The sequence below is a fragment of the Spea bombifrons genome, chromosome 1 (assembly GCF_027358695.1).
Source record: "Spea bombifrons isolate aSpeBom1 chromosome 1, aSpeBom1.2.pri, whole genome shotgun sequence".
Lineage (NCBI taxonomy): Eukaryota > Metazoa > Chordata > Amphibia > Anura > Pelobatidae > Spea > Spea bombifrons.
Genome location: NC_071087.1, coordinates 5,096,891 through 5,124,369, shown reverse-complemented (window position 1 = coordinate 5,124,369; position 27,479 = coordinate 5,096,891). Strand labels below are relative to the sequence as shown.

At 47.5% G+C, this 27,479-nt stretch overlaps 2 protein-coding genes across 3 annotated transcripts in view; one reads left to right on the top strand and one right to left on the bottom strand.

The window, feature by feature from the left end:
- Positions 1-3,108: 3,108 nt before the first annotated feature.
- SPR (sepiapterin reductase) lies at positions 3,109-6,176 on the bottom strand. The gene is made up of 3 exons (XM_053465939.1): positions 5,660-6,176; positions 4,064-4,354; positions 3,109-3,750 (listed from the first exon to the last, which is right to left on the bottom strand). Exons 1-3 carry the CDS (start codon positions 6,174-6,176, stop codon positions 3,563-3,565), a joined length of 996 nt encoding a protein of 331 aa, XP_053321914.1. The 3' UTR covers positions 3,109-3,562.
- Positions 6,177-11,319: 5,143 nt separating this feature from the next.
- DYSF (dysferlin) overlaps positions 11,320-27,479 on the top strand; it is a 103,390-nt gene continuing 87,230 nt past the window's right edge. For both annotated transcript variants that reach the window (XM_053458096.1, XM_053458095.1), the window contains exons 1-4: positions 11,320-11,468; positions 23,582-23,637; positions 23,961-24,052; positions 27,123-27,228. In XM_053458096.1, the coding sequence (XP_053314071.1) occupies positions 11,381-11,468; positions 23,582-23,637; positions 23,961-24,052; positions 27,123-27,228 (342 nt within the window). In that variant the 5' untranslated portion in view covers positions 11,320-11,380. The remainder of the gene's footprint in view (positions 11,469-23,581; positions 23,638-23,960; positions 24,053-27,122; positions 27,229-27,479) is intronic.

Here is a 27,479-nt window from a genome sequence, read left to right as displayed (position 1 = left end):
GTGGCCTTACAGTACTTTGGCAGTTGATTTTTCTTCACTGCGTTTCAATTAAAAAAACAACAAAAAAAAAAAAAACTATCCCTAATCAGGTAGAGAGTGACTGAAACATAAATCCAAGCAAGGGAACCAGGTATTGCACTGTAATTATTGTCCGCTGTCACCCGCTGGAAGTATGTAATGCACCAAGAAGGCTCCAGACCCCAGCTTTCTTTACTATTCATTTACGTTAGAATGCCATGTGCAATGGGTCCCTCCAAGCCTTTCATCATCCCAGCCAGCAGAGTGCAGTCTGGCTGAAGAGTTACTCAGACCACCTTTACCACAGGTGCTCAGCCAGAAAGCATGGATGAAAAGCTGAACACAGCAATCCCTCAGAGGGCCCTTTGAGTAGCAACCAGATGACTCCAGACTCCAAAAGCAGCAACAAACATGCAGCATTTCTCTAAACTTCACCACCACAATACAATTTATCTTTTTCTCAACAAAACTCAGCTCAACAATAAGATAAAACAGAAAATAACCCTTTTGAGGAAACGATCACCCCCAGCCTCCAAGAGCCTTTCAATTGACTTGCGGTGAGTTATGACCAGCATGCATCACACCATATGTAACACAATATGCAGATCATATGCAGATTAGTTATAACAGAAAACCACACCAACTTACACAATCCTGCCATCAGAACCAATAATATTGGTCAGACAAGCCAAAGAAAAGTGGGACCTAGGGATCTCCGATGCATTCACTGCTGCCACCCTAACCAGGTACAGGGTCTATAATGGGAAATACAGCCTCTGAGTGCCCCCAACCCATGGAGGCTTCTATGACTTTGTGGCCATTTTGTTTATCAGACTCAGAGGGAAAGAGTACAGACATTTCAAATGTATCTTATTATGAACATTCCGGAGCAAGGAAAATAACTCGAATTCTGTGTATGAAAGGCAGAACGCCTGCTTAATCCTCCCCAGCAACTTCCTGCATGATTCAAACTTCATCTAGTGGATCAACATCGAGGAGCTCCAGAAGCGCAAATTAAAATGTAAAGGAAGTAAAGGATGTAGACATATTAAGGGCAATTGGAGCAATTATAGAGATATTATCCCCCTGACAGTCTCTCGGAGACCTTGATGGAGACGCGTCAAGGTAACAACAGAGCGAAGAATGGGGATGCGTGTGAATGGAGAACATCCTTCAATTTCCCGGGGATTATTTCCATCGTATTCGCAGAACCATAATTGCATCTCTTTGCAACGAGACCCACACCCACGTCGTACTGATCATTCACGGGCGACGTTTATCCGATTAGCTACAAGATTTATTTTGACGGGTCTAATTTCTAGAAAATCCCATTTCCTGCGATTTCTGGCACGAGAGCAGAAACAGATTCTGTGCAAGGTTTAGAACAGGTTCAGTGGGGTAGTGGATACAGTTACAGACCACGCGGGAGAGCTAATTTCCTTACATCTGCCTGTCCGTCACGTTAAAAGGCGCCGTCCCGACCCTGAAGCCGGATAATCCTTATTATGGGAGAAATTCCAGGAAATGATTTGCCAAAACAAGCTGACGCTCTATTGTTTATTTAGTTGTAACGCGGAGCGATTAATACGCTGGAGGGAACGTGATCTGGTTTTGGTTTATGTGCATAGATCAGAGTGTAAGCGCGTGTGCCGGGTCCTCCATACCTAATGTGTCGGGTCCGTCAGTCCCGGTTCCGCCAATCCCTTTGAATGTAGGGACTGTAGAAAGAATAAGGATAACCCAACACGGTCTTTTACCCAACAAGGGGTTTTAATTTGGCGACTTCACTATTCATTGGGGAGGTCCAACCCCAGTGAGCTTCTGCTGTAGCACGAGAGTGGCTGGTCGGCTCTTGTACGGTTCTTCAGTGTCTTCCCACCCATTAAATTATACATTATACAGGGCCGGCTGAGCCCTTAATGCTGGAGGAGCCTGTCAGTGTTGGCCCTTCTTAATGGAGAGTGAAGCGGGGGAGTTGAAACCAAAACTCTCCTTCAAACTCTCCATCGAGTGAATTAACCCCAGAGCCACAGGAATTCCGCAGATGGAATTGAGGGGCTGATGGGTTTATTCACTAAGGAGGGAGTCAGCAGGAGAGTTGAAGAGTCCAGCTCCCTGACTGCACTCTGCATGATACCGGGGCCAATGTCAGCCAAGCTCTCCTATACAGAGGTCTTAATTGGCCCCGCACAATGCATGGGTAATGCACGTGGCGTGCAGGTCCGTTTAACAATATTGTAGAAAATATTTCACATAATATATATATATATATAAAACACATACACTCTACAATTCAAAAGTTTGGGGTCACTCCGCTGTTTTCATGGATAACAAGGACATTTCTGGCTGTAACATAATTGCAAAAGGGGTTCTAAGTACCATCAATTAGCCTTTTACACTTAAACTTGGATCAGCAAACACAACGTGCCATTGGGACACAGGAGTGATGGGAGTGATAAAGGGCCATTGGGACACAGGAGTGATGGGAGTGATAAAGGGCCATTGGAACACAGGAGTGATGAGAGTGATAAAGGGCCGTTGGAACACAGGAGTGATGGGAGTGATAAAGGGCCATTGGAACACAGGAGTGATGGGAGGGATAAAGGGCCATTGGAACACAGGAGTGATGGGAGTGATAAAGGGCCATTGGAACACAGGAGTGATGAGAGTGATAAAGGGCCGTTGGAACACAGGAGTGATGGGAGTGATAAAGGGCCATTGGAACACAGGAGTGATGGGAGGGATAAAGGGCCATTGGAACACAGGAGTGATGGGAGTGATAAAGGGCCATTGGAGCACAGGAGTGATGGGAGTGATAAAGGGCCATTGGGACACAGGAGTGATAGGAGTGATAACGGGCCATTGGAACACAGGAGTGATGGGAGTGATAAAGGGCCATTGGGACACAGGAGTGATAGGAGTGATAACGGGCCATTGGAACACAGGAATGATGGGAGTGATAAAGGGCCATTGGGACACAGGAGTGACGGGAGTTTGATCCCAAACTTTCATATGCGGGAAGGGTGTGTGTATATATATATATATAAATCATGGTAAATACAAGAGACAACACAGTCTTTTTCAGAAGTGTTAAAGGAACAGTCAAATTCTGAAAATGATATTTTTATTTTTAATACATTTTTGGAATCCATTTCTGCAGGAAAATTGGTGAAGGTACTCCTTAGTTATTGAAGATAGTAAAACGAGACTCCTGCCTCGCTTAACTCCTCTCACACTCAAAATAGGGCAGCCACAGTGAGCTTCATACCTGCCAACAGTCCTAGTTTTCACAGCACAGGCAGTGGGGATTATGGGCCAGTTGGCGAGATCCTCTGATCGCAATGGAGGACCGTGCTGCTGCCTGCAACGACCTCCATTGTAGCTCTAGTGTCGCACGGTGGCTATTTGGGCAAGGCACATAAGGCTCCTGCGAGGCACCAACATATTCCATAGAAAAGAACCGGCCATATCAGACACGGAGACCGTTACCGAGGCCGTTACCGAGGCTGTTACCGAGGACGTTACCGAGGCCGTTACCGAGACATTAATCAAAGAAGTCGACATGAGCCCCGGACTGATAAGAATCGGCTACAAGAAGGTCGATCATCTTCCTGGCTGACACCCCGCACTCCACCAGCTGCCCCTTCTCCTTCATCTCACCGAAGAGCCGCCGTATGTCGGGGTCGGCCGTCTCGGTGCGCACCTGCCTCTGCATCTCATTATCCAGGGGCCCTGCGGGAAGAAAATGGATTTTCCACTTAATAAAATCCCAGATCGGTTTTCATTCATTTCTATGCAGAGAGCGTCGTGTCGCTAATGCCCCCCCCCTCCCCAGGGCACCGGGCATCACTTTAAAGCGTAAATATTTGGTTTCTGGTTGACCTCTTGTGGCCTTTTTTGGTATTACAATAGAAACACAATCTAATGTTTGGGGGTAGGTAAGTGGAGCAGCCTTCCAGCAGAGGTCGTAGAGGGTAATACAGTGAGGGGATTTGAACGTGCATGAGTCTATGTTTCTATGGTAACCAGTGTTCGGTGTTTATACCTGGTGCGTAGTTTAGAACCCGGATATCAGGCTCTTCCGTGGCGAGCACCTGAAACATCATGTCCCGCGCCGCCTTCCCGGAGCAATACAGAGTCCAGGACTTCTGGGGCTTGAGGGCCGCCAGAGACGAGACGTTCACCACCGCTCTCTGCAGCCCGGGCCGCGACGGGACAGCCCGCAGCAGGGAGGCCGTCAGGCACATGGCGGACGTCACGTTGAAAGAGAAATATTTATTCACCTCCTCGGGATCCGTAAAATCCACAAACGACTTCCTGATATCCCCGAGAGATCCTGCAGAACAAGAGAGACGTTAAGACGCTTTTTCCGCCCCGGGGTCCTGCTCTATGTTCACAGTCAGTTTAAAGGGGAATTTCCCCGGGCGGCTCACCCTACCCGGGAACTCTCAGGGGTTTTGCCCCAATCTCGGGGTGAAGGGTTAAATTCTCCGGGTCACTCAGTCCACTCCTTCCTACCCCCCCCGCTGTGATCATATATAGGACCCTCAGTCTGTATTTTTACTCCCAGTATGTTATGGCTGATATCCCTGCTTGAATGCAGGTGACTCAATTAAGTGTATCTTTAAATAATGACAAGTCAAGGTTTCTATGGCGTAGAAACCTTCATGATGGGCTATTTAAGGGTTAATATTTCAATAGTCCCAGAGGCCGGTGACCCCCATTGGATAATATCAGAGGGCAATAGGGTCACCCCGGAGCAGGGACAGCTCAAAATTCATACCTCCCAACTGTCATGATTTTGCCACTCTATCTCGCTGTCCTGCCGAGCTATATCACACAGATAATTATTTACTGTGATGTATAACATTACCTACTCTGTAATGAGAGAGTGGAAGATACATGGAACAGCCTCCCGGCAGAAGTGGCAGAGGGTGATACAGTGAGGGTATTAAACACGCATGGGATAGACATACAGCTCCTGAATCTAAGACGAGACCAACGACTGATTTATTTAAAAGATCTACAAATATGAGGCTTTAACCGCGCATGCCGGAAAACAGAGTGGATACGTTCGGGGTGCATAAAGACCCCTGGGGTAACTGACCACCGGAATGCCCCGTTGGGGTAACCCAAAACCCACGTTCAGCCAGCCTGATCAAGATCTCAGTATCGCATTCAGTTATATTTCGGGGTGATTTAACGTGATGAGCAGCGCTGCTAACAATCAGAGGGGGTATTAGCACAGACAGGACTTCATGGAGCTCCCAGGGTTTTTGCCCAATGTCGGGGTGAAGGGGCAGATTCTTGGGGTCACACAAGTCTTATTCTCCGCCGCTGTCATCATATATAAGACTTCCTATTGGTGCTTTTGCTCCCAGTATGTTATGGTTGATATCCCTGCTTGAATGCAGGTGAACCTCAAATACGTCAAGGTTTCCATGAGGATCGCTAGTAGAGCCATTTGAGTGACGCATTTGGCGAGCCAATATATAGAATCTTCATGGTAGGCTATTAAAGGGTTAACCAAATGAAATACTAGATAAGGTTTTATATATAACCCCCGAGACCCGCGCCACACACGCAGCAGAGATGGCCGGGCACCCGGTTCACCCGCCACCCTTCCCCGGCCGCCCCGTACCTGCATTGTTGACAATGATGAGCTTCTCTGCGGCGTGGCAGCCCTGCAGCTCCTGCGCAGCTTCTTTCACCTTCGCTACCCCTTCCTGGGTGCCGAGATCCGCCGCCTGCCAGAGGGCGCGCACCCCTGGGCACTTCCGCCCCAGCTCCTCCGCCAGGCAGCGCATGGCATCCTCGGTGCGGGACACCAGCAATATCTCCGACCCCGGCGAGACGCGGCTGCACAGCTCCAGTGCCAGGCTGTAGCCAAAGCCCCGGGAGGCACCGGTCAGGATGCAAACGACCCTGCCCAGGCTGCCCCGGGTGCCGGAGGTCTCCTGGGTGCCGGCGGTGTCCTGGGTGCCGGCGGTGCCCTGGGCGCTGGCGGTGCCCTGGGTGCCGGAGGTCTCCTGGGTGCCGGCGGTGTCCTGGGTGCCGGCGGTGCTCTGAGTGCCGGCGGTGCCCTGGGTGCCGGAGGTCTCCTGGGTGCCGGCAGTGTCCTGGGCGCCGGCGGTGTTCCGGGTGCTGTGCTCCTCCATTCTACTCGCTCCCCCACACACTGACCCTGCAGTGACAGCACCTGCCTGCCTGACCGATGCACTTCTGACTCCGGCGGTCACATGACACACACCCAGCCATACAGAGCAGGAGGCTGGTGGTAGGCTCGTACACTCTGGCAGCCAATCCTCTGACGTCATCAGGTCATGTGACTCACTTGCATGCACATGGAAGAATGTGTATTAACCCCTTAAGGGCCAAGGCTTGTTTTACGCTACAGGACCGGAGCAATCTTCGTGGTTTTGCGAAGCTATTTCCCTTCCTTATATATTCATTAATCCGGACAGCTAGGGCTTTGTTTATTTTTGTTTGTTTGTTTGTTTTTTTAACTTATTTATATATATATGTAAGACATTATATTTTGTGCCAAAAAAGAGATTTAAAAAAAAACACATAGTCACAGTTATATAACAGGTAGTGCAAATGGGGGAAAAAATATATTTATTACCCCCCTGATTTAAAAAACACCCATCCTGGATTCTGAGATCATTTATTTGAGTTTTTCTAAATTTTATATTTGATTTTTTTTTTTTTTTACCCCTATCTAACCTTCTAACCTAACCTAATTCCCCACTAACAACTAACTAACCCACCCCATACTCACTACTCAATATACGTGAAAAAGTATATTTACAAAATTAACCCCTTAGGCTCTGATAAAAATAACAAATGTCTTGGGACCCGTTTCCAATGGTTCTCCGTCTCTCTTCAGCACACGCAGTGAGAAGGAGCGAGAGGCAGAGAACAGAGACGAATGCCGTGCTTCATTTAACGGTATCTGTGAACGTGATTGGCTGCAGCGGTGACCCCACGGCGATGCGGGCCCATTTTTCCTTTACCCCAATGTCATACCGGGTACGCAACTGGTCCTCATTGTATTCATTACATACCTAATACGTCATTGGTCACCAAGGGGTTAAAGAAATCTGTGAAACAAATAATAATAAAAAACAAAATATTATATGCAAATATGAGAATCAAGCAGCCACTCAGCGGCAGGAAAGCGCTCCCATTGAAATCAACGAGAACACTCATCCTATGCATTGTGATTGCGATAAGCTCAGGGCCGGCCTTTGGGGTGTGCGACCTGTGCGACCGCACAGGGCGCCACACTCCAGGGGGCGCCGGGTCCTCCCCCGCAGCCGCTGATGCCGCTGCCGCCACGGGGTCCTCCGCCGCTGCTGCTGCCGCCGCCGCCACCGCCGCGGGGTCCTCCTCCCCCGCCCCCTCTGCACCTAAATGAAAACATTGTTGGTTTTTTTTGTTGTTGGTTTTTTTTAACTTTATTTAACAACCTCCATGTTAAATAAAGTTTTTTTTAACTTCATTTAACATGGAGGATGTTAAATAAAGTTAAAAAAACCAACAACAAAAAAACCCAACGTTTTCATTTATGTCCCGGGCAGGGGCACCGAGCGGTTGCTCGTGAAGTTCTCAGCAACCGCTCAACGCCCCTCCGTCGCGGTGCCGGCGCTCAACATGAAATGCCGGCAGGACTCCTCAAGGTAAGTTAGGATAAGGAGAACTAGGGAGAGCAGGGGGATAGTTTGAAGGAAAGGGCAGAGGGGGGGATAGTTTGAAGGAAAGGGCAGAGGAGGGGGGGGGGACGCCAGAGGAGTAGTTAGCACAGGGCGCCGGAACACCTAAGGCCGGCTCTGGATAAGCTGACTCGCCCAAGTAGCCGCCGATCGCTGGGTGCTGTATGTATACGATTCCGGTGCTGCTGGGTCACCATCAATAATATTCCCGGAAGTAATGCAAACATTTGCGCCGCACACCCCAATAGATCGGGGTATAGATTTTATTTCTATGAGCCTGTTTATAGAAGTATCTGTTGTAACCCTTTTTTGAATTGCTGTGGCTGGCACTCAAAGCGTTAAGTCCCTGATTTGCATGGAAACTGGTATTGGAAGTTACAGCGGAGCTCAGACTCCCCCTGCTGGCAGTTTTTGGTACTTCTCTCCGAGTGTCTGCGTGGAGCCGGTGCTCACACCGAATGAGGAGACGTCACAATAACGTGCACATGAATGAAACATATAAATTAAACGCCTGACTGGGGATGAAATTTCTCCCTGGGCGACAAATTAAATGCATGAGTCTGTCCGGCCTCGACTGGCCACCTGGCTCATGGGGCGAAGGCCCAGTGGGCTGATACTCACCCGATCTGGCACTGTGGTGTGCGGCCGCCGGCTGGATGCGCTCGGCTACCTGGGAACTCTCCGAGTTTCGCCCAGAGACTCCGGGTGAATCCCCGCTTCTCTGGGTCTCCTGGGAGAAACTATGGGTTGCGGGAGCGGCGTTGCAGCCCGTACCACCCCCTGCCCACTTCCTTATGTCATTTGGCAGCCGCTGGCCTTAAAGGGCTGCATTGTCATCCGCAGTCCAGTCTGTATTCAGCCGGCTCCTGCGCCAGTGGCTATAAACGTGAGTGGGCACCGGGCCGCGTGCCCGAAGACCAGTCAATACCACACTCCGCGCAAACTCAAAGGGTTAAACCCGGAAGCGGCAGAGATGGGCCCTGGTTGTGCAAACGGACGCCTATCCACACCTGTGCGCTAACATCTGCCCGCCTAGAAGATCTGCTATGGTGAGAGAGGAAAGTGGGCACCAACTTGTTGCTTAAAGCCCATGGAGCAGCGCAGCTTAGTGGAGCGGGCCTTGACAGAGCTAGTGGGTGGGCTTGAAGGAGTACTTTAAATTAATTTTGTTATGGGTGTGGCTAACGCTATGGGTATATAAGTGGGAGCCATTTTGTAAGTGACTCACTTAACAGTCCCCCCCCCCATCGGGGTTGTTGCACCCTCCCTTTAAGTAGTGGGTTGTAGAGGTGTCTACCCCGTTATTTCACAGTGGCAGGGGGTAGTTTGGGATAATTGATTTGGTACGATGGATTTTGTGGTTTGGTTTTACTAATTTGACTCGGTTCAAGTTAGTTTGGTAGGTTTCTAACTGGCCTGTGGCTCAGAACATGGGGTGGTGTAGGGGTGTCTCGGTATGCCCCTGCATCGGTTATTTAGGTTCATTTGGTGGTGTAGGGGTGTCTCGGTATTCCCCAACAGTGATCAATTGGTTAATGTGGAGGCACCTGGTATGTGGTGGTGCCAATGTTCATACGATTAATATGTTTATAATGGGGGGGGTCATGGTTTATGAAGGGGAAATCTGTTATCTCTGTTAAATTTTGATGTCTGTTTTGACAATGACTTTAATATATTGTAAATTGTTAATAAAGCTGTGGAAATTATATTTGCACTCAATAAAGGTGTTTGTGCCTTTTTGGGGGAAATGTGGGTATGGTTATCCTGTGGCACATTCGACTAAGTGACTGAAATGTGCCCTCTAGTGGCTGCTCTCTGCATAGCGCTGTGACATCATAACGTGAGAAAACGCAGTTTTATACCTACCAATCAGACATTATAGAAACCACTAAGATAGCATGGCCAAACCGGGAAGGACTAACGGTAGCTGGGTTGGCTATGCGCGGCCATGTGTCTGTTTCTTTTCATTACATAAGTTATGGTGGGTAAAGGTGATGGAAACCCTTCCACTTAAAATTAATGGGGGGTAGTAGAAGTATTATTAAACACTCATCTACAGACACCAGACAGGCCACACGGCTTGTTTTTCCCTCAGAAATGTATAAAGTGGATATAGGGGCAAAAGGTGATTATTGTTGACCTTATTTGCATGCGCCTACCCAGAATCCCTTGTGGTTGTGGCAGCACCATGAGATTTCTGAGGGAATAACAAGCCTTCTGGCCTGTCTGGTGTCTGTAGATGAGTGTGTAATAACGCTTCTGCTGTCTCTTTTCAGGCAGCTTCTTCTCCTGCCTCTTTTTCTTCACCCGCTTCTCCCCGGTATCAGCTTTAACGGAGCTCTTCCTGAAAAGAGAAGAACTCAGGGAGGCCTGGTCAGCGGAGCTCATACCAGGGAGAAGCGACGAAAGAAAGAAGAGGCAAGAGAAGAAGCGAAGCAGCGGGATAAGAGACGGGGACATGGAAGCGGTCGGGGAGAAGGAAGGGAGACAATGAGACAGAGGGAATTTCCGGGAGACTTGGGATCTCTGTGTACCAGTGTGGCCCCTGGTGAGTGGCACCTGGGCCCCCCAGATACGCTACTACAGCTGGGGGCAGCACACGGAGGACCTGATTGGTCACTGCAGTGCCAGATAGCCAGTCTGGGCCTAAAGGGCAGTTTGGGAACTTCCAGGCTCCAGCTACCCAGACCCCCCCCTTTTCGGGCTGTAGGTGGGCGGTCCTACTGACATTGGTGGGTGGTCCACATGCAGGAAACTGCTGTTGTTGGAGGGGAAGTGGGCGGGGAGTGGGCGTGCAGCGATGTCTCTCATGCGGCCCGGAGTATCCGCCGCGGAGACCCGGAATATTCCCAGCTATGGCAGTTAGCGTAAAAGACCCAAAAACACTTTAAACTCGTTTGGGCCGGGCCCCCCTCACCTGCTGTTATGTGACATACTACTAGTAATGTGCTGTCTGCCCATTGTACAGCGCTACAGAATATGATGGCGCTATATAAAACATTACATAATAATAAATGTACGTAGCAAGCCGTGTCCCCAAACTGGAAAACTCTCTGGCGCATAAAGGGTCAGCTGATGTTCACTTTATTATGATTATACAAACATAGAAGCTGTTGGCAGATCGGCCCCATTCGGCCCCCGTCTGGTCTCCCGTTTCTCCTGCTGTAAAGACCGATGACTGAAACATTAATCAGTCATCGGTCTCGTCTTAGATTCGGGAGCCACATGCTGATCCTGCGCATGCCCAATGTATTAGCTTCTACCACTTCTGCTGGGAGGCTCTTCCATTTATCTACCAGCCTCTCTGTCATTTTCATAATGTTTTCCCTGATGATGAGCTGTCATTTTTTTCCGGGGAGGTTGAAACGTACATCGGCGCTCATTCATTTTGTAACATAAAGAAGTCATTATATGGTTATTAATAATTAATGAGCGCTGGTAACGGGCTGGAGGCTGGTAGGGATAAGCTGTCCTGTCGCTTTAAAGGCCTGTCATCCTGGCAATGTGAAACCGGACAAATGTGCCAGACGCTCGATCGCTAAAAAAAAAAAGGGCTGGGAGGATCCGACGGAGATCCCAGACCCAGCTCGGTCGTCGGCAGTGGCTGTGGCACGGACAGGGGCAGCACCCTCAGGCACCGCGCAGGAATGCTGAGAGTGTTCATTCTCCACGCAGAAAATGTGTACACGCCGGACACGGACATCAGCGACAGCTACTGCTCGGTGGTCTTCGAAGGTAAAGCATTTCATGTGTGCGGATAATAATGGGTTAAAAGGCAATGCTGCAGAGCAATGGGGGAGGCAGCCTGCAGCGCGGAATCATGACTAGGCAGCAACAGCTGAGGGTATTTTTGGAAGCTAAACTACCCCCCCCCCGCTTCACCGCCTACCTTCATCTCGCTAGGAGTTTCATAAAACAAACTGCACTTCGTTATTATAACCCAATAGGAAATTAAATGCCCCCGGCGGGCTCCCAGCTGCCCATACCCAGCCTCTGGTCTCTAAAGAGAAAGGTTAATGTCAACGGGTCATCAATCTAAAGAGTCAAAAACCTCAGATGGAATGGAAGGGAGCTTTATTTTGCTGAGAGGGGGTAGATAAGTGGATCAGCCTCCCAGCAGAAGAGGTTAATACACCGTAGACTGTATGTCGAGCCTTTTGACCAGATTTCCGCAGAAGGGTAATTGCCCCTAGGTTTTATTCATATTTGGGGCTGCTGGTAATTGAGTATGCACTATTTTTATCTTCGGAGCCGCTTGCAGAAAAGATGCTGAGATCGCTGTATTGCTGGAATTGCTTTTGAACGTAAGATGACGCGCTGTGCAAAATCCCTCGGCAGCGTTACTTTACTATGCTGTAAAACCCTGCCATGACATCACCAATGAACTCATTTTCTAGTCAGCCTTGCCTAATCAAATGTCTCCGTACATAAAGACAGGTGTATAAATGCATAGAATATACCGACTGTACAGCGCTGCGGAATATGATGGCGCTATATGGATCGATATACCCTCCTAGGTTGGATTCCTAGCGGCAGCGCTGAGTGATGAATGAAATCCGCTCTATAAATAGATTTCTCCCACGTGGACCGGGCCCCTGCCAGGAAGCAGCATAACCCACAAGAGACTCTGGTGCAAAGCTTTAAAAGTGGTCTTATCACCATAGCAACTAATGGATGTATCTTACTGACCGGAGCCACCCATTGATTGTTAGGATCCCAAGAACACTTGGCATCATACATGCTCTTTAAAAGTAGCCCCGTGTGCACGCCAGGTCGCTGACGATGTGAGTGATGGGATAAGCGGAGCGGCTTGCAGTGGAGCTCCACTCACCAGGGGCCACACTGGTACACAGAGATCTCAAGTCTCCCGGAAATTCCCTCTGTCTCATTGTCTCCCTTTCATTCTCACCCAACCGCTTCCATGTCCCCGTCTCTTATCCCACTGCTTCGCTTCTTCTCTTGCCTCTTGTTTCTTTCTTCGCTTCTCCCTGGTATGAGCTCCGCTGACCAGGCCTCCCTCAGTTCTTCTCTTTTGAGGAAGAGCTCCGTTAGAGCTGATACCGGGGAGAAGGGGGGAAGAAAAAGAGGCAGGAGAAGAAGCTGCCTGAAAAGAGACAGCAGAAGCGTTATTACACACTCATCTACAGACACCAGACAGGCCAGAAGGCTTGTTATTCCCTCAGAAATCTCACGGTGCTGCCACAACCACAAGGGATTCTGGGTAGGCGCATTTTAAGTGGAAGGGTTATCCATCACCTTTACTCACCATAACTTATGTAATAGTATTTCTTGGCTACCCCAAGCCTCAAGTATTAAGCCAGTATCACAACCTCATGCTGATGAGTCCCATTAAGGATGGACCTGCTGTCCATGAGCAGTGATCTGGCTATTGTACCTTTTCCCGAGTTTTGTCAAAGGCTGTCTGTACAGCCGGCAATTACTTTCACGGGAGCCATGTTTAAAGTGCATATAGAGGCAAAGGTGATAATTGTTGATCTTATTTACATGTGTCTACCCAGAATCCCTTGTGGTTGTGGCAGCACCATGAGATTTCTGAGGGAAAAACAAGCTGTCTGGTGTCTGTAGATGAGTGTTTAATAATAATGCTTCTGCTACCCCTTAATCTTAAGTGGAAGGGTTTCCATCACCTTTACTCACCATAACTTATGTAATGAAAAGAGACAGGGCATGGCAGTGAGTGAGTGCGTGAGTAACAGTGAGAGAGAGTGTTGGAGTTTGTACATTTTAAGCGCGGTGGGAAACCAAATTTAGTATCCGCCCTGGGTGGCAAATACTCTAGGAACACCCGGCCTGTCACATCTATAGGGGCTATTCCTCCTTCTGATTGCGGTGGTGTCTCGTTAGGGTCAGATACTCCACACAGCGGCCTCAAAATATGCCTAGAGCACCGAAGTTATCATACCTCCTGAGTGTCCCGGTTTTTATGGGACGGTTAGGGAGATCCTGATTGCAGCAGAGACCTCAGTCGAAGCTCCTTCGTGGCCACCCCACGGTGCTGTGAAGCTGCCCTAAAAGCCCCAAATTAAACCTGTGAATACAGTTTATTAGCATTCTCTATTATAGCAAAAGCTGTCGATGGGTCACAGCCAGGGAGATAAATGCATTATGGGGCAGGTGGTTAGAGGGGAAGCTCTTTTTCATGCTACGTATTATTAACTTAATAATATATTTATATGAAAGAATATTTTCAGGCATTCAGTTTTTTGGGTTTTTTTTGTGAATTAACTCAGACCGTGCTGTGCCCGTGGAGCAAAATGTTTCTCGACTCTGTATTACTGACTCTCTAGCTTCTAGAATTTGCCTGGCGCCAGATGGCCAGTCCTGGGGTAGGTAGGCGACCCTCATGATTTCTCTGTGATTTAACTATGCATGAAGAAGGGCCAGCTCAGCTCCTGTTGCAAGAGTAGCTCATAACACCGTCTTCAACCGAGGATTTTTTTCCCTTTTCAGCTATTAATAGAAATGGCTCTTTTTGGGGGTTTTAACTTTTTATTAAGCTATAACTAAAAGGTAAGGAATTAGACACACCGACAGGAGGTGGTCTGTCTTCAGCTCCTCTCCCCACCATCAGTCCCGGGCTGTCTTCAGCTCCTCTCCCCACCATCAGTCCCGGGCTGTCTTCAGCTCCTCTCCCCACCATCAGTCCTGGTATGTCTTCAGCTCCTCTCCCAGTCGCCTTCAGGTGTGCAAAGGTCTGAGCGTAATATGCTGGGTCGGTGTTCATGCGCAGCATGTGGATGCTTGTTACTCCAGCAATAGCCAGGCATCTGCTCCAAAAGTCCTCCCTCCCGCTGCCAGCGAGGAAGAGCCTGGCGGGGTACGAGGTCTCGGCCCCCGTGTAGGAGAAGGACGCGTACAGACAGCTCATCAGCGCTGCCCGTAACTGCTGTTTGCTGAGCAGGTAGGAGGAGATGGCCTCTCTACACACCAGGTACAGAAAGATGACGTTAGCCGGCCTCAGGAATCGCTCCGCCTGCCATCCTTGTCCTCACTGAGAATCCAGCGCACGGAGCCCCTGGGACTAAGCGATGGTATCATAGGACACCTGCGGCAGATAAACCTCCCAAACCATGTGAGCAGCATGGTGGTGGTGGTGGCCTGCTCCAGCACCCATTGTGATGGGAAATTGTTGGGATCCGGCGCGTTGTCCTGGCCGCTGCCGGTTGGTTCTTCATCTCCTGACTGCTTCTCCAAGAACGGGGTCACAAACCGCTTCAAGGGCAGCTCTGATGGGTCTGACGAGCACCTCGAGGGGTTTCCCCGTCTTCTTCTTCTGAGAATCCATGTCGTGTAACTTAGAACCTCTGAACTGGTAAAAGCTGAGAACTGAGAACCCAGTGAAGATTCTAAGCCATTGTCCCCCCTCCTTATTATGACATCATTATCATTACATCAGTCTTTGTGACGAATCCTGATAAGACATCATGGACACCGGTGACTCCAACTCCTATCACTCTTCTCAATCAAAAACGTTAATTGAAGAAAATGTAAAGTTACCCTCCTTAATACGTTGTGTGAATAAAAGGAAACTCTGCAAGACACCTGGTGTCACACAAGCCGGGGCATTTACCAAAGTGTGAGAGTTTTTGCCCCATAAGAAGGCTTTTTCGCTTTAATTAGATTGGGGGGGTCCTCCTTTTCATGATGATACTTAATACTTTCAGCCATGGATCATCTTCTAACGGACCGCTGAGGTTTCTTCCGCTGTAGAGAGTGTCTGAATCCCCCCAGTGGTTAAGTGATGTAATTGCCACCAGTTTTCCCCGTTATATGTATAAAGGAAAATATGTTGTCTCTCTTGTAGATTCTTCCCAACCCCTACATTGTATTCCTATAAGCAAGTCTAACAGACTCCCCTCCCCCGCCGGCATCTTATCAATTTCTTTCATTCTTCATCCAAATAAGAACAAGAATGAATTCTGTCATATCTGACTTCCAGAGCCGACTGTCATGATCTCCTGGGAGGAGATGTGTAATCAGTGAGTGAGAACCCTACCCCAAAGGTCAGCAAAGAGCAGGAATGTCTCAGAGTGATGAGATTGAAATGCTGACCACAACAGCTGCCGTTCCACTGCCGGTTGCATTTAGTCCTGAAATTACGTTTCTTCTGTGACAAATTCCCTGAGTAACAATGTAACGGATCGCATGCCCCGGAACGTCTGCCCCGGATGCCTAGCATTTATATTTAAAACATACATGTTCTATTAGCCCAGCAGATGCATATAATGGAGTCAGGCATTTATTACATCATTTAGTAAGTTTCTGAAACTTTGGTGTTCTGCCCAAAGCCAAACAGGACGGGCATTCTGCTATAAAAAGAAGCCTTCCTCGCAGGAAAGTCTGGTGACCCTCTGGGGAAACTTAGGGTACTGGTGGGTAGCAGCCCTCATCCTGCGTTACCAGGAGCAGATCACTGGGTGACCCCCTATATGACCTCAGCTCAATGGGCCAGTTGCCATCCCATTTACAATGCAGAGATCTGCGCTTGGCCCCCATTGCATCACTCCCTAGAGCCTGTGTGAGGCAGAGATCAGGGATATGACATCATACCCTGGCACGCAAAGTTGCCAAATAGTAAGAGGAGGTGGGTCCCAGAGGTATTTGGGGTATCGCTCTGGGTACCGGTCACACCATTAGATTTCCAAGAAAAATACAGTATATTATGTTATATCACGCAGGGAACATATACGGAATAATATGTTACAGTATATTGTCATATCACGCAGGGAACATATACAGATTATTATGTTACAGTATATTATGTTATATCAGGCAAGGAACATATACAGATTATTATGTTACAGTATATTATGTTATATCAGACAGGGAACATATACAGAATATTATTTTACAGTATATTATGTTATATCACGCAGGGAACATATACAGATTATTATATTACAGTATATCATGTTACATCACGCAGGGAACATATACAGATTATTATGTTACAGTATATTGTCATATCACACAGGGAACATATACAGATTATTATATTACAGTATATTATGTTATATCACGCAGGGAACATATACAGATTATTATATTACAGTATATCATGTTACATCACGCAGGGAACATATACAGATTATTATATTACAGTATATCATGTTACATCACACAGGGAACATATACAGATTATTATATTACAGTATATTATGTTATATCAGGCAAGGAAAATATACCGATTATTATGTTACAGTATATTATGTTATATCACGCGGGGGACATATACCGATTATTAATGTTACAGTATATTATGTCATATCACGCAGGGAATATATACAGAATATTATGTCACAGTATATTATGTTACATCACGCAGGGAACATATACAGTTTATTATATTACAATATATTATGTTATATCACGCAGGGAACATATACAGATTATTATGTTACAGTATATTATGTCATATCACACAGGGAATATATACAGAATATTATGTCACAGTATATTATGTTATATCACACAGGGAACATATACAGATTATTATATTACAGTATATCATGTTACATCACGCAGGGAACATATACAGTTTATTATATTACAGTATATTATGTTATATCATGGAGGGAACATATACAGAATATCATGTCACAGTATGTTATGTTATATCACACAGGGAACATATACAGATTATTATATTACAATATATTATATCAGGCAAGGAACATATACCGATTATATACCGATAGTATGTTACAGTATATTATGTTATATCACGCGGGGGACATATATCGATTATTATATTACAGTATATCATGTTATATAACACAGGGAATATATGCAGATTATTATATTACACTATTTTATGTTATATCACTCAGGGAACATAAATAGATTATTATATTACAGTATATTGTTATATGATGCTGGAAACATATACAGATTTTTATATTACAGTATATTATGTTATATCACTCAGGGAACATATACAGATTATTATGTTACAGTATATTATGTTATATCACTCAGGGAACATATACAGATTATTATGTTACAGTATATTATGTTTTATAACACAGAGAAAATATACAGATTATTATATTACAGTATATTATGTTATATCACTCAGGGAACATATACAGATTATTATGTTACAGTATATTATGTTATATCACGGTGGGAACATATACAGATTATTATATCACAGTATATTATGTTATATCAAACAAGGAACATATACAGATTATTATGTTACAGCATATTATGTTATATCATGTAGGGACCATATACAGATTATTATATAACACTATATTATGTTATATCACGCTGGGAACATATACAGATTTGGAATAGAGGATTACAGGGTAAATGGCTCCGGCGTGATATTTCACTCAGTTCTATCGGCCCACGCGTGACTTTACGCAGAATACAATCCGTCCCCCGTCTGTGGGATTCCAGCTTCCCATGAATGATTTACAGACAACTCACCCATTATACAGTTTCTATTATTACCAGATAGATTAAATAATTAACTCGTTTAAAGGGTCAGATTCTCTGGGTAAAGGGGCAGATTCTAATCTGGCAATCGGTGGGTTAATATATTAGGGTAATATCTGCCCTGTTATCCCGCACTCGCTATACACGGCTGTAATCTGATCTAAAATATTATTCCTCTGCAGAAGAAATGCCGGTTTCTATAGCATACAGGCAGATAAATGTATACACGCTGCGAGATGGAAATGGTGGCCACATTGATTATCGAGGCAGAGTCCAACGAGGGAGCCACTTTTTCATACCTCCCAACAGTCACAGTTATGATGGAACAGTCATGATTTTCAGGCACTACCCCCCCTGTCCTGTCTCCCAGTTGCAATTTCCGTGGCCCTGATCTATATAATGTGGTGAGTTAGAATAATGATGCCTGACGCCTTTTCTATGTGTTTAAAGTTATCTTTTTTTAATGGATTTTCTTGTTGTTTTTTATTAATATGTATCGGCCAGAGCCGGGTTGTGCCCGTGGAGCATCGCTGCTCTCGCTGTGGTTAGCCAAATGTTTCTGGACTTCTGTATTACTGAACCTCTAGTTTGGGTATTTGCCCGGCGCCAGATGGCCAGTCCTGGGGTAGGTAGGCGACCTTCATGATTTCTCTGTGATTTAACTACGCAACACTCAGTGACCGTTCATAACACCGTCTCCAACCAAAGATTCCATTTTCCCTTTTTCAGCTATTAATAGAAATGACTCTTTTTGGGGTTTCTAATTATTTATTAACCTATAACTAAAAGGTGAGGAATTAGACACACCAACAGGAGGCATCATTTCCTCCATCAGTCCTGGTCCGTCTTCAGCTCCTCTCCCCACCATCAGTCCCGGTCTGTCTTCAGGTCCTCTCTCCCCACCATCAGTCCCGGTCTGTCTTCAGCTCCTCTCCCCACCATCAGTCCCGGTCTGTCTACAGCTCCTCTCCCCACCATCAGTCCCGGTTTGTCTTCTCCCCACCATCAGTCCCGGTCTGTCTTCAGCTCCTCTCCCCACCATCAGTCCCGGGCTGTCTTCAGCTCCTCTCCCCACCATCAGCCCCGGGCTGTCTTCAGCTCCCCTCCCCACCATCAGTCCCGGTCTGTCTTCTCCCCACCATCAGCCCCGGGCTGTCTTCAGCTCCTCTCCCCACCATCAGTCTCGGTCTGTCTCCGGCTCCTCTCTCCCCACCATCAGTCCCGGTCCGTCTTCAGCTCCTCTCCCCATCATCAGTCCTGGGCTGTCTTCAGCTCCTCTCCCCACCATCAGTCCCGGTCTGTCTTCAGCTCCTCTCCCCATCATCAGTCCTGGGCTGTCTTCAGCTCCTCTCCCCACCATCAGTCCCGGACTGTCTTCAGGTCCTCTCTCCCCACCATCAGTCCCGGTCTGTCTTCAGCTCCTCTCCCCATCATCAGTCCCGGTCTGTCTCCGGCTCCTCTCTCCCCACCATCAGTCCCGGTCCGTCTTCAGCTCCGCTCCCCAAGTTGTTACTGAGACACACTCTCTGGAAGGTCTGGCGCGGGATCTGCTACTCATTCAGTGAGATACATTGTGGCGCAAACAGGAAAGCCACCCCATCCTCCGGGGAGCACATTATTCACCCAGTCCCTCCCTGGGGCAATCTGTTATCTTGGTAGCTATGACTGTCACGCTGAAGTGCTTAGCATGGCTCTGGCACTGTAAAGGTTACATTCCTACCACTTTTATTATAACCCCAAGGGCCACCAATTTTGGCAGGCAGGCAGAGGCATGTATGTACAACTCCTGGCACTGGGTGTGCACATGTGTGGGGGGTGGGTCACGGGGTAATTATGTGTCAGACTTCCTTGCCTCTGTGCCCGGGATCTCCAGACTGCAATGTTTTTAGCTCATTCCGCTGAGCTGCCTCGGAGGGCGAGAGGGCAGCAGAGCAGCTCTGCAGGAGTATTACACGGATCGGCAGCCCGGCAGGGGTATTACACAGAGATCGGCAGCCCAGCAGGGGTATTACACAGAGATCCGCAGCCCTGCAGGGGTATTACACGGATCGGCAGCCCTGCAGCGGTATTACACAGAGATCGGCAGCCCTGCAGGGGTGTTAGCAGAGATCGGCAGCCCAGCAGGAGTATTACACAGAGATCAGCAGCCCCGCAGGGGTATTACACAGATCTGCTGCCCCGCAGGGGTGTTAGTGGCTGTGTGAATCGCTCTGTAGCTGAGGATGCTGCGCTGCGTGGTGCAAAGTGCTAGCAATCTATTCACCGGAGAGAAAGGGGACAAGCACCGGAACCCAGTGACCAGCCTGACCTTCAGGGGTAAGTTGCCCGTCCCCGATACCCCTCCGGGGGCAGATCCAGCCAATCACATTCTGCTTAAACACTGATTGAAATAATTGGGGTGAAACTGTCAGTTTTCCGGTAACTCCAGTTCATTTTCCACATTGTGACTTTTGATGCTGTTTAACCCTTTCTGTGCCTTTAATGCATAGACCCTTCTGTATAATACAGGAGTTTTCACCCAAATTAACCCTTAATACGCCGTGTGAATAAAAGCCGCCTGGTGTGACACAAGCCGGGGCATTTACCAAAGTGTGAGAAGTTGGATGAGTTTTTGCCCCATAAATAGGCTTTTTCGCTTTAATTAGATTGGGGGTCCTCCTTTTCATGGATCATCTTCTAACAGACCGCTGAGGTTTCTTCCGCTGTAGAGAGTGTCTGAATCAGTGATGTAATTGCCACCAGTTTGCCCCGGTATATGTATAAAGGAAAATCGGCAGTCTTGTGGATTCTTTCCAACCCCGATACTCTATTCCTCTATATTTCTTGCACCTGCTGTAAAGACTGAAACCTTAATCAGTCGTTGGTCTCGTCTTAGATTCAGGAGCCGTATGTCTATCCCATGCATGTTTAATCCCCTCACTGTATTATCCTCTACCACCTCTGCTGGGAGGCTGTTCCACTTATCTACCACAATTTTAGTAAAGTAAAAGTTCCTTACATTCCATCACAGTCTCTGATTATTGCCTCCTGTTCCAACACGAGAAAAAACCTCCCCTCCTGCCCTTTGATTGAGTGATATGAAGGCTGTCACATCTGACTTCCAGAACAGCCTGTCATGATCTCCTGGGTGGAGAAAGGTAATCGGTGAGTGAGGATTCTTTACGTTACTGAGAGGGTGGTAGAGAAATGGAACAGCCTCCCAGCAGAAGTGGTAGAGTGGTGACACAAACGTTCTGTCACCACTGTGTCGCGCCTTCGCAAATCCATACATCGCTCTTTAACACCGGACCCCCGCGGTGGCGTGAGATCGTCGGCCGCTATTGTTATTACTAGCAGCAGAAATGTCCCCTTCCTCTTCCTCCTCTTCCTCCTCCGGCCGCCATCCAGGAAACTCTCCTTGAAAGTTTTCAAATCCCCCCGAGTCTGGGAAAGTGTCGGCCCCGGCCGCCCCGCTAATAATAATAATAATAATAATAATAAAAATCCTCAATTACCGGTAACTCCCAACGAGCAGCAGCGCGGGGCGAGGTTCTGCCGCTTTACAGATCCCGGGTCAGACCCCGAGCGCCGGGGGCCGCTCTGGAGACCCCATCTCTAGAAGGATAAAAACATTCTAGAGCATTCCGAGGAAGCGACTGAAATTGGGAACGGGTTACAGGATAACAACTATCAGGAAAGACTAAGGGAGCTCGATATGTCTGACCCGGGGTGGGGGGGGGTTGCACTTAAACATATAAAGGAAAGGAAGTTTTGCTTTGCTGACAGGGTGGTGTGGATTAGTGGAGCAGCCTCCCAGCAGAGGTGGTAGAGGGTAAAACAGTGAGGAGATTTCAACATGCATGGGATAGACATACGGCTCCTGAATCTAAGACGAGACCAACGACTGATTAAGGTTTGAGTCTTTACAGCAGGAGAAACGGGCGACTAGACGGGGGCCGAATGGGGCCGATCTGCCAGCAGGTTTGGTATTTCTTGATAAAGGATGATAAGGGATGGCTGAATAGGGCCCTACTGATCTTTGGGGGCCCTGGACTAATATCTTTCTGAATGAGCGGCCCCTGAGACGCGTGGAATATTAACCCTTTAATAATCCATCATGAAGATTCTATGTAATAAATCAACAAAATGTGTCAGCCAAATGGCTCTAATACCGGTCGTCATGGAAACCATGACTTATTTTTACTTAATGGAGTCACTAGAATTCAAGCAGGGAGATCAACAATAACATACTGGGAGCAAAAGCACCAACTGGGAGTCATTTATGATCACAGCCGGGGGGAGGAGGTAGTCGGCTCCAGACTGTGTGACCCTGAGATCTGCCCCTTCTTCCTGAGATCGGGGCAAAAATCACCTATGGTAATATCCCGAAAAACCATCCTTTAACACAGAATACCCGAAACCTCACAGAATTTACGCAGAAATGATGCTGCTTTACCTTTTTTAATTCTTGATCCTTATATTGCCTTTGCATACCGCCCCCCCCCAACATTTCAGGTGCCCTTTGTTTGGGGGTACAGTTAGAGGCGGGTGGGCTTAGAGACAGGACGCGTTGCCATGTGTTGAGGGAGAATATCAGGATATGACATCATAACCCAACTCTTCGCATCATTACTTTGCAAGGATTAAAACCATTGAGGATGTCAGGGGGGGGACGTCTCGTCTCCGTAACCGGCCCGTGATCCCCACTGCCCACCAAAGCAGGACGCTGGGGCTGACTGGCAGGACACAGCTGGAAAATCATGACTGTGCTGCTTAAATCATGATAGTTGGAGGATGTACCTCAGTTCCTAATGCAAGATAACACCTACTTTTCAGCATTCTGTACATATTCCAGTCTATTCCAGTAAGGAGACCACCACATCCTCGGGGACCGCAGGGAGTCATGGCGGGTCAACAGCCAGGAAATCAGTGCACCCAGCAAATACTATTTAAAAGCCCCTATAAATACGGGGCTCCCGTCACACTGTATGGTTATATATATATCGCCTCACCGTCCACCATGGCAAAGTCCCCCAAGTCTGGCGAGTCCTGTCTAATTATGGCGGCTATATCGCCTACCAATGAGCTGACTGACGGCACTACCCCTTTACACACTAAGACTCTCAAGCAATGCAAAGCCTTCTCTGGACACCATTAACGAGGCGCTCGGCCTCTATAGAGTAACTGGGCCGGTTACGGAGTTCAGAGACCTGATTGGAGACCTGAACCCTGCTGCGCGTGCGATCCGGTGTGACAATGACCTGCAAAAAAGTACGTTTTATATGCCCCAAAAAATTCATTAAAAAGATTAAAATTCAACTCCAAGCGCGGAGCGAGAGCTTGGGTTCGCGTTGGGTTCGCGTTTTGTGGGTTAATCCGGTGTTTTTTCACCCCTTTTCTAGGAGTTAAGAAGAAAACCAAAGTGATCAAGAATAATGCAAATCCCATTTGGAATGAGGTAAGAAGATCAGTCCTGCCTCAGACTTACCGTCACGGTTACAATTATATATATGCCTCCTAACTGTCCCGCTTTGCGCAGGGCAGTCCCGATTTTGCCACTCTATCCTGCTGAGCATGACATGACAGAGGAAAACTCTGTCATGCGGTAGAGCTCTGCGGGTCAGCGGGATCCGGGACCGCAATCCCAATTTCATTCTCCGACATTGACTATTATATGGGGAGGAATAACATTGTGCACCATTTCCCAATGCCATTGTGTGAAAACCCTTGATTTTGGGTTCAGGTACCGGGGTTTCTAACGCTCCTCTCCTTTTCTTGAAGGGCTTCGACTGGGAGCTTAAAGGGGTTCCCTTGGATCACAATTCAGAGCTCTACGCCACCGTTAAAGACCACGAGACGATGGGGAGGAACAGGTAATGGTGGTATTACGACTCCTGCCATTCAGTGCTTGATCCAGTTTCTGCCCCGACCCAGTAATAACCCCCCCCATACCGGGCACGAGGGCAGCTGTATCCATAGTGTGTTGTCGGATGCCATATTATGGGGCAGGAATGTGGAGAGGACAGACCCCATCGCGCATGGTGGGCTGGGGTGGAAAAATCTTCTGAGGTCCCAGAAGCCCATGAGGCCAGGACGTCCCTGGAGCCCGTGGTCCTAGGCGCCATGTCGCTTATTATTAACCCCAAACGTCACGAGAAGAAAACGTTCATTGAATTCTCCTCAGAGATTCTCCTCAGAAGGGTGTTTGATGATGATGTAGAGTCAGGTGCAGAGTGTTATGATGTCATCACTTATCATGCCCTGGGTCGCTGGTCATCGAGTGGTTAAATGCATACGCGCCAAGCCCAGAAATAAAGTAAAACCTCTGGAAATTGCGGTATTACGCCCAAAATAAATGGGGTTGGTTCTATTTTTTTTAACCGGTGAGTCACGGTGTAGTTCCTCAAACACACGCGTGCTCCTGATCGATCGACACGCTAGATTGCGCAACAGAGGACGCGCCCGCAAAAAAACCTACTTACTTTAGGGAGAAGCTGCAGCTTCAGCCCTGCAGCTTCCCTCAACCGCTGCATTAGAATGATTTACAGCACTGATTGGCTACTTGAAGCACTGAAGCTCTCCCATCTAACTCGCTTTGGACTGCCATGCGCATTGGGGGGTCTCGTAAGACCACCCTCCGCCTCTTGCCTAGCCAGTGCTGGTTAATGTAAAGGTGACATTTAACTATGTGTTGACCGGTGCCTGCCCTTGGGGACGCCTGAGACCCCCGCCGTGTGCGGATCTCGGGTACGCTCTGTGACGTTACCGGAATGATTATTCTCCGGGATTTCTTGGCCGGGGATCAGGGGATGCCTGAATACCAGCGATGGTGGGAGTACGATCCTTGGAAATACAACAGAAGCCTCTGTGAAACCTATAGACTTGGTGGGGGGAGGGGATCAGGAGCCCCCCCACGTACATGACAGCAATAAATCTCAGTGGTCAGTGGCACAGGGGGTCCGCGCAGACCCCAGCCCTCCTCGAACCTGCGTTGGAGTTACCTGGAAGTGAGTATATCGCATGCAGGGTGATGTGTACAGCCGAGCGCACCTCCTGCACGGCGTTTACCCCGGGGGGGGGCGGAGGAGACGGGCAGAATCCCCCCATTCAAAAGGAACAGCGCGGACATTTAAAGGGACCTCTTGGCTGCCAAATGCATTAAAGTGTATCGGATGGTTGGCGGATCCCTTTAAATCCAGATAGTTCCGCACTACTTGTTATGTCCTGTTTACCCGTTGCATAGCGCCAGGTGGACAGGGAGGCAATTGCCCCCGGGGCTGCTCTCATTTGGACATCCAGGGCCACTGCCAGAAGCCTTTTTGTGTACTTGTAGTTCAACACAAACTTTACTAACAAGCATTCAATGCAGCATTTACACCATGTCTGGATCCTTTACATGATCACACCATGGGATCCTTATTCTATGAAGCCCCCTTTTGATAGAATCATATTGTATCCCAAATAACTTGCAATCTGCTGTGTTGATTGGCCATCGGGTTGGCTTATTATTATCATGATTTGATTTATATATCGCCACCATATTCCATAGCGCTATGCATAGGAGGGCTGCCATTATCTGGCCGGGGGGGGGGGCTGCGAGATAATGCCAGACCTGCTCTATATAGCGCTATGGAATATGGTGGCGATATATATTGTAGTAATAACATAAAATTATTAATTATATTTATACTTATTGTTTTTCTGTAAAACACACAGAAACGGGGAAAACCTTTAGAATTGTTCTTTTTTAAGTAGCCACGTCTGGGTTCCAAAACATGTTTTTGACGGTCGTCCCTCAATATAGCGGCAAAAAAAAATAAATCCAAAAACAATAATTCCAAGAAGTCTTAATTTGAGTCTTTCCGTCATCATTCATCAGCGCTCGGCGGGTTTCCTCCATTCATATCCTGTGTTTGTTTCCTTGCAAGGCGAGGACAGCGCCTTCTGCGACAATAAGAATCCACATCTAACCCCGTTATGAGACGCGCCGTGGGCCAATCGCAGACCAGGCTGAGCTTTTGCAGACAAAATTAAAACTAGAGGGTCAGATGTTACATAAAGGGTGGTGGATAAGTGGAACAGCAACCCAGCAGAAGTGGTAGAGGGTAATACAGCGAGGGTATTAAACATGCATGGGACAGACATACGGCTCCTGAATCTAAGACGAGACCAACGACTGATTAAGGTTCGAGTCGTTACAGCAGGAGAAACGGGCGACTAGACGGGGGCCAGATGGGGCCGATCTGCCGGCAAATTCTGTTTCTTGAATAAACTTTAGCAGATCTGTCATTTTATTCATTCTTCTGGACATAAAACTACACAAACTCTTTTAAGAATTTTTTTTTTAGTTTCTATGGTTACCACCTATCTGTGTCTGCTTTTGTATCACATGACAATAAAAAATATACCGTATATATATATATATATATATATATATATATATATATATATATATATATATAAACAAGCCAAAATGTTAAATGATTACAGACCAGGACCAGGAACGATGTTTGTAACGTTGCACTTGGCTGCAAAAGTTTTTTAAAACCAGCTGAGTAGGCGGAACTGCACCTTTAATAATGGAAGATGCGGAGTGGGGGTCACTTGCACCCTGAGCTGCCCCAACAGCGCAGACAGGGATCCAATCGCAGTTCCGGATATAACCACTAGGGTGCAGTAGGCAATATTTAAAGGGACCACGTAGCCATGATATGCGTTAACACTATGATGGCTGGAGCGCTATTACAGTTATGGGTTTAAATGTAATAATTGTGCAAATCTACACGCTGAAAGGTCAGACAACCTGGTTCCTTTACCGAAGAACCAGGCGAGGGTTGTGGTGGAAGGAGCTCAGTTTCTTTCCTTATATACATAAACATATTTATGACTGTTATATAGATTATATTTATATATTTTTTATATTTTATTTTTTCTCCCCCTCAGGCTCCTGGGCCAGGTCAGGTTGTCGCTGCGCGAGTTACTTACTTCTCCCCACATGATGGCCACATATAACGCCCCACTCCAGGATAACAAGAAGCAGAACACAGGGGTAAGTAATGCAGCTACGGGGTCACTTTATATCAATGCCGTTATTTATTTTTAAAGAAAATGCTTAACCCTTTAAGTGCAGACAACTCTTTCTAAAGCAGCACAACGTTATGTGTAAAGGAAACCAAGACCAGACCAACGACTGATTAAGGTTTGAGTCTTTACAGCAGGAGAAACGGGCGACTAGACGGGGGCCCAATGGGGCAAATTCCAGATTTGTTCCTAATCCATAGAGGCTGCATCCACAATTTG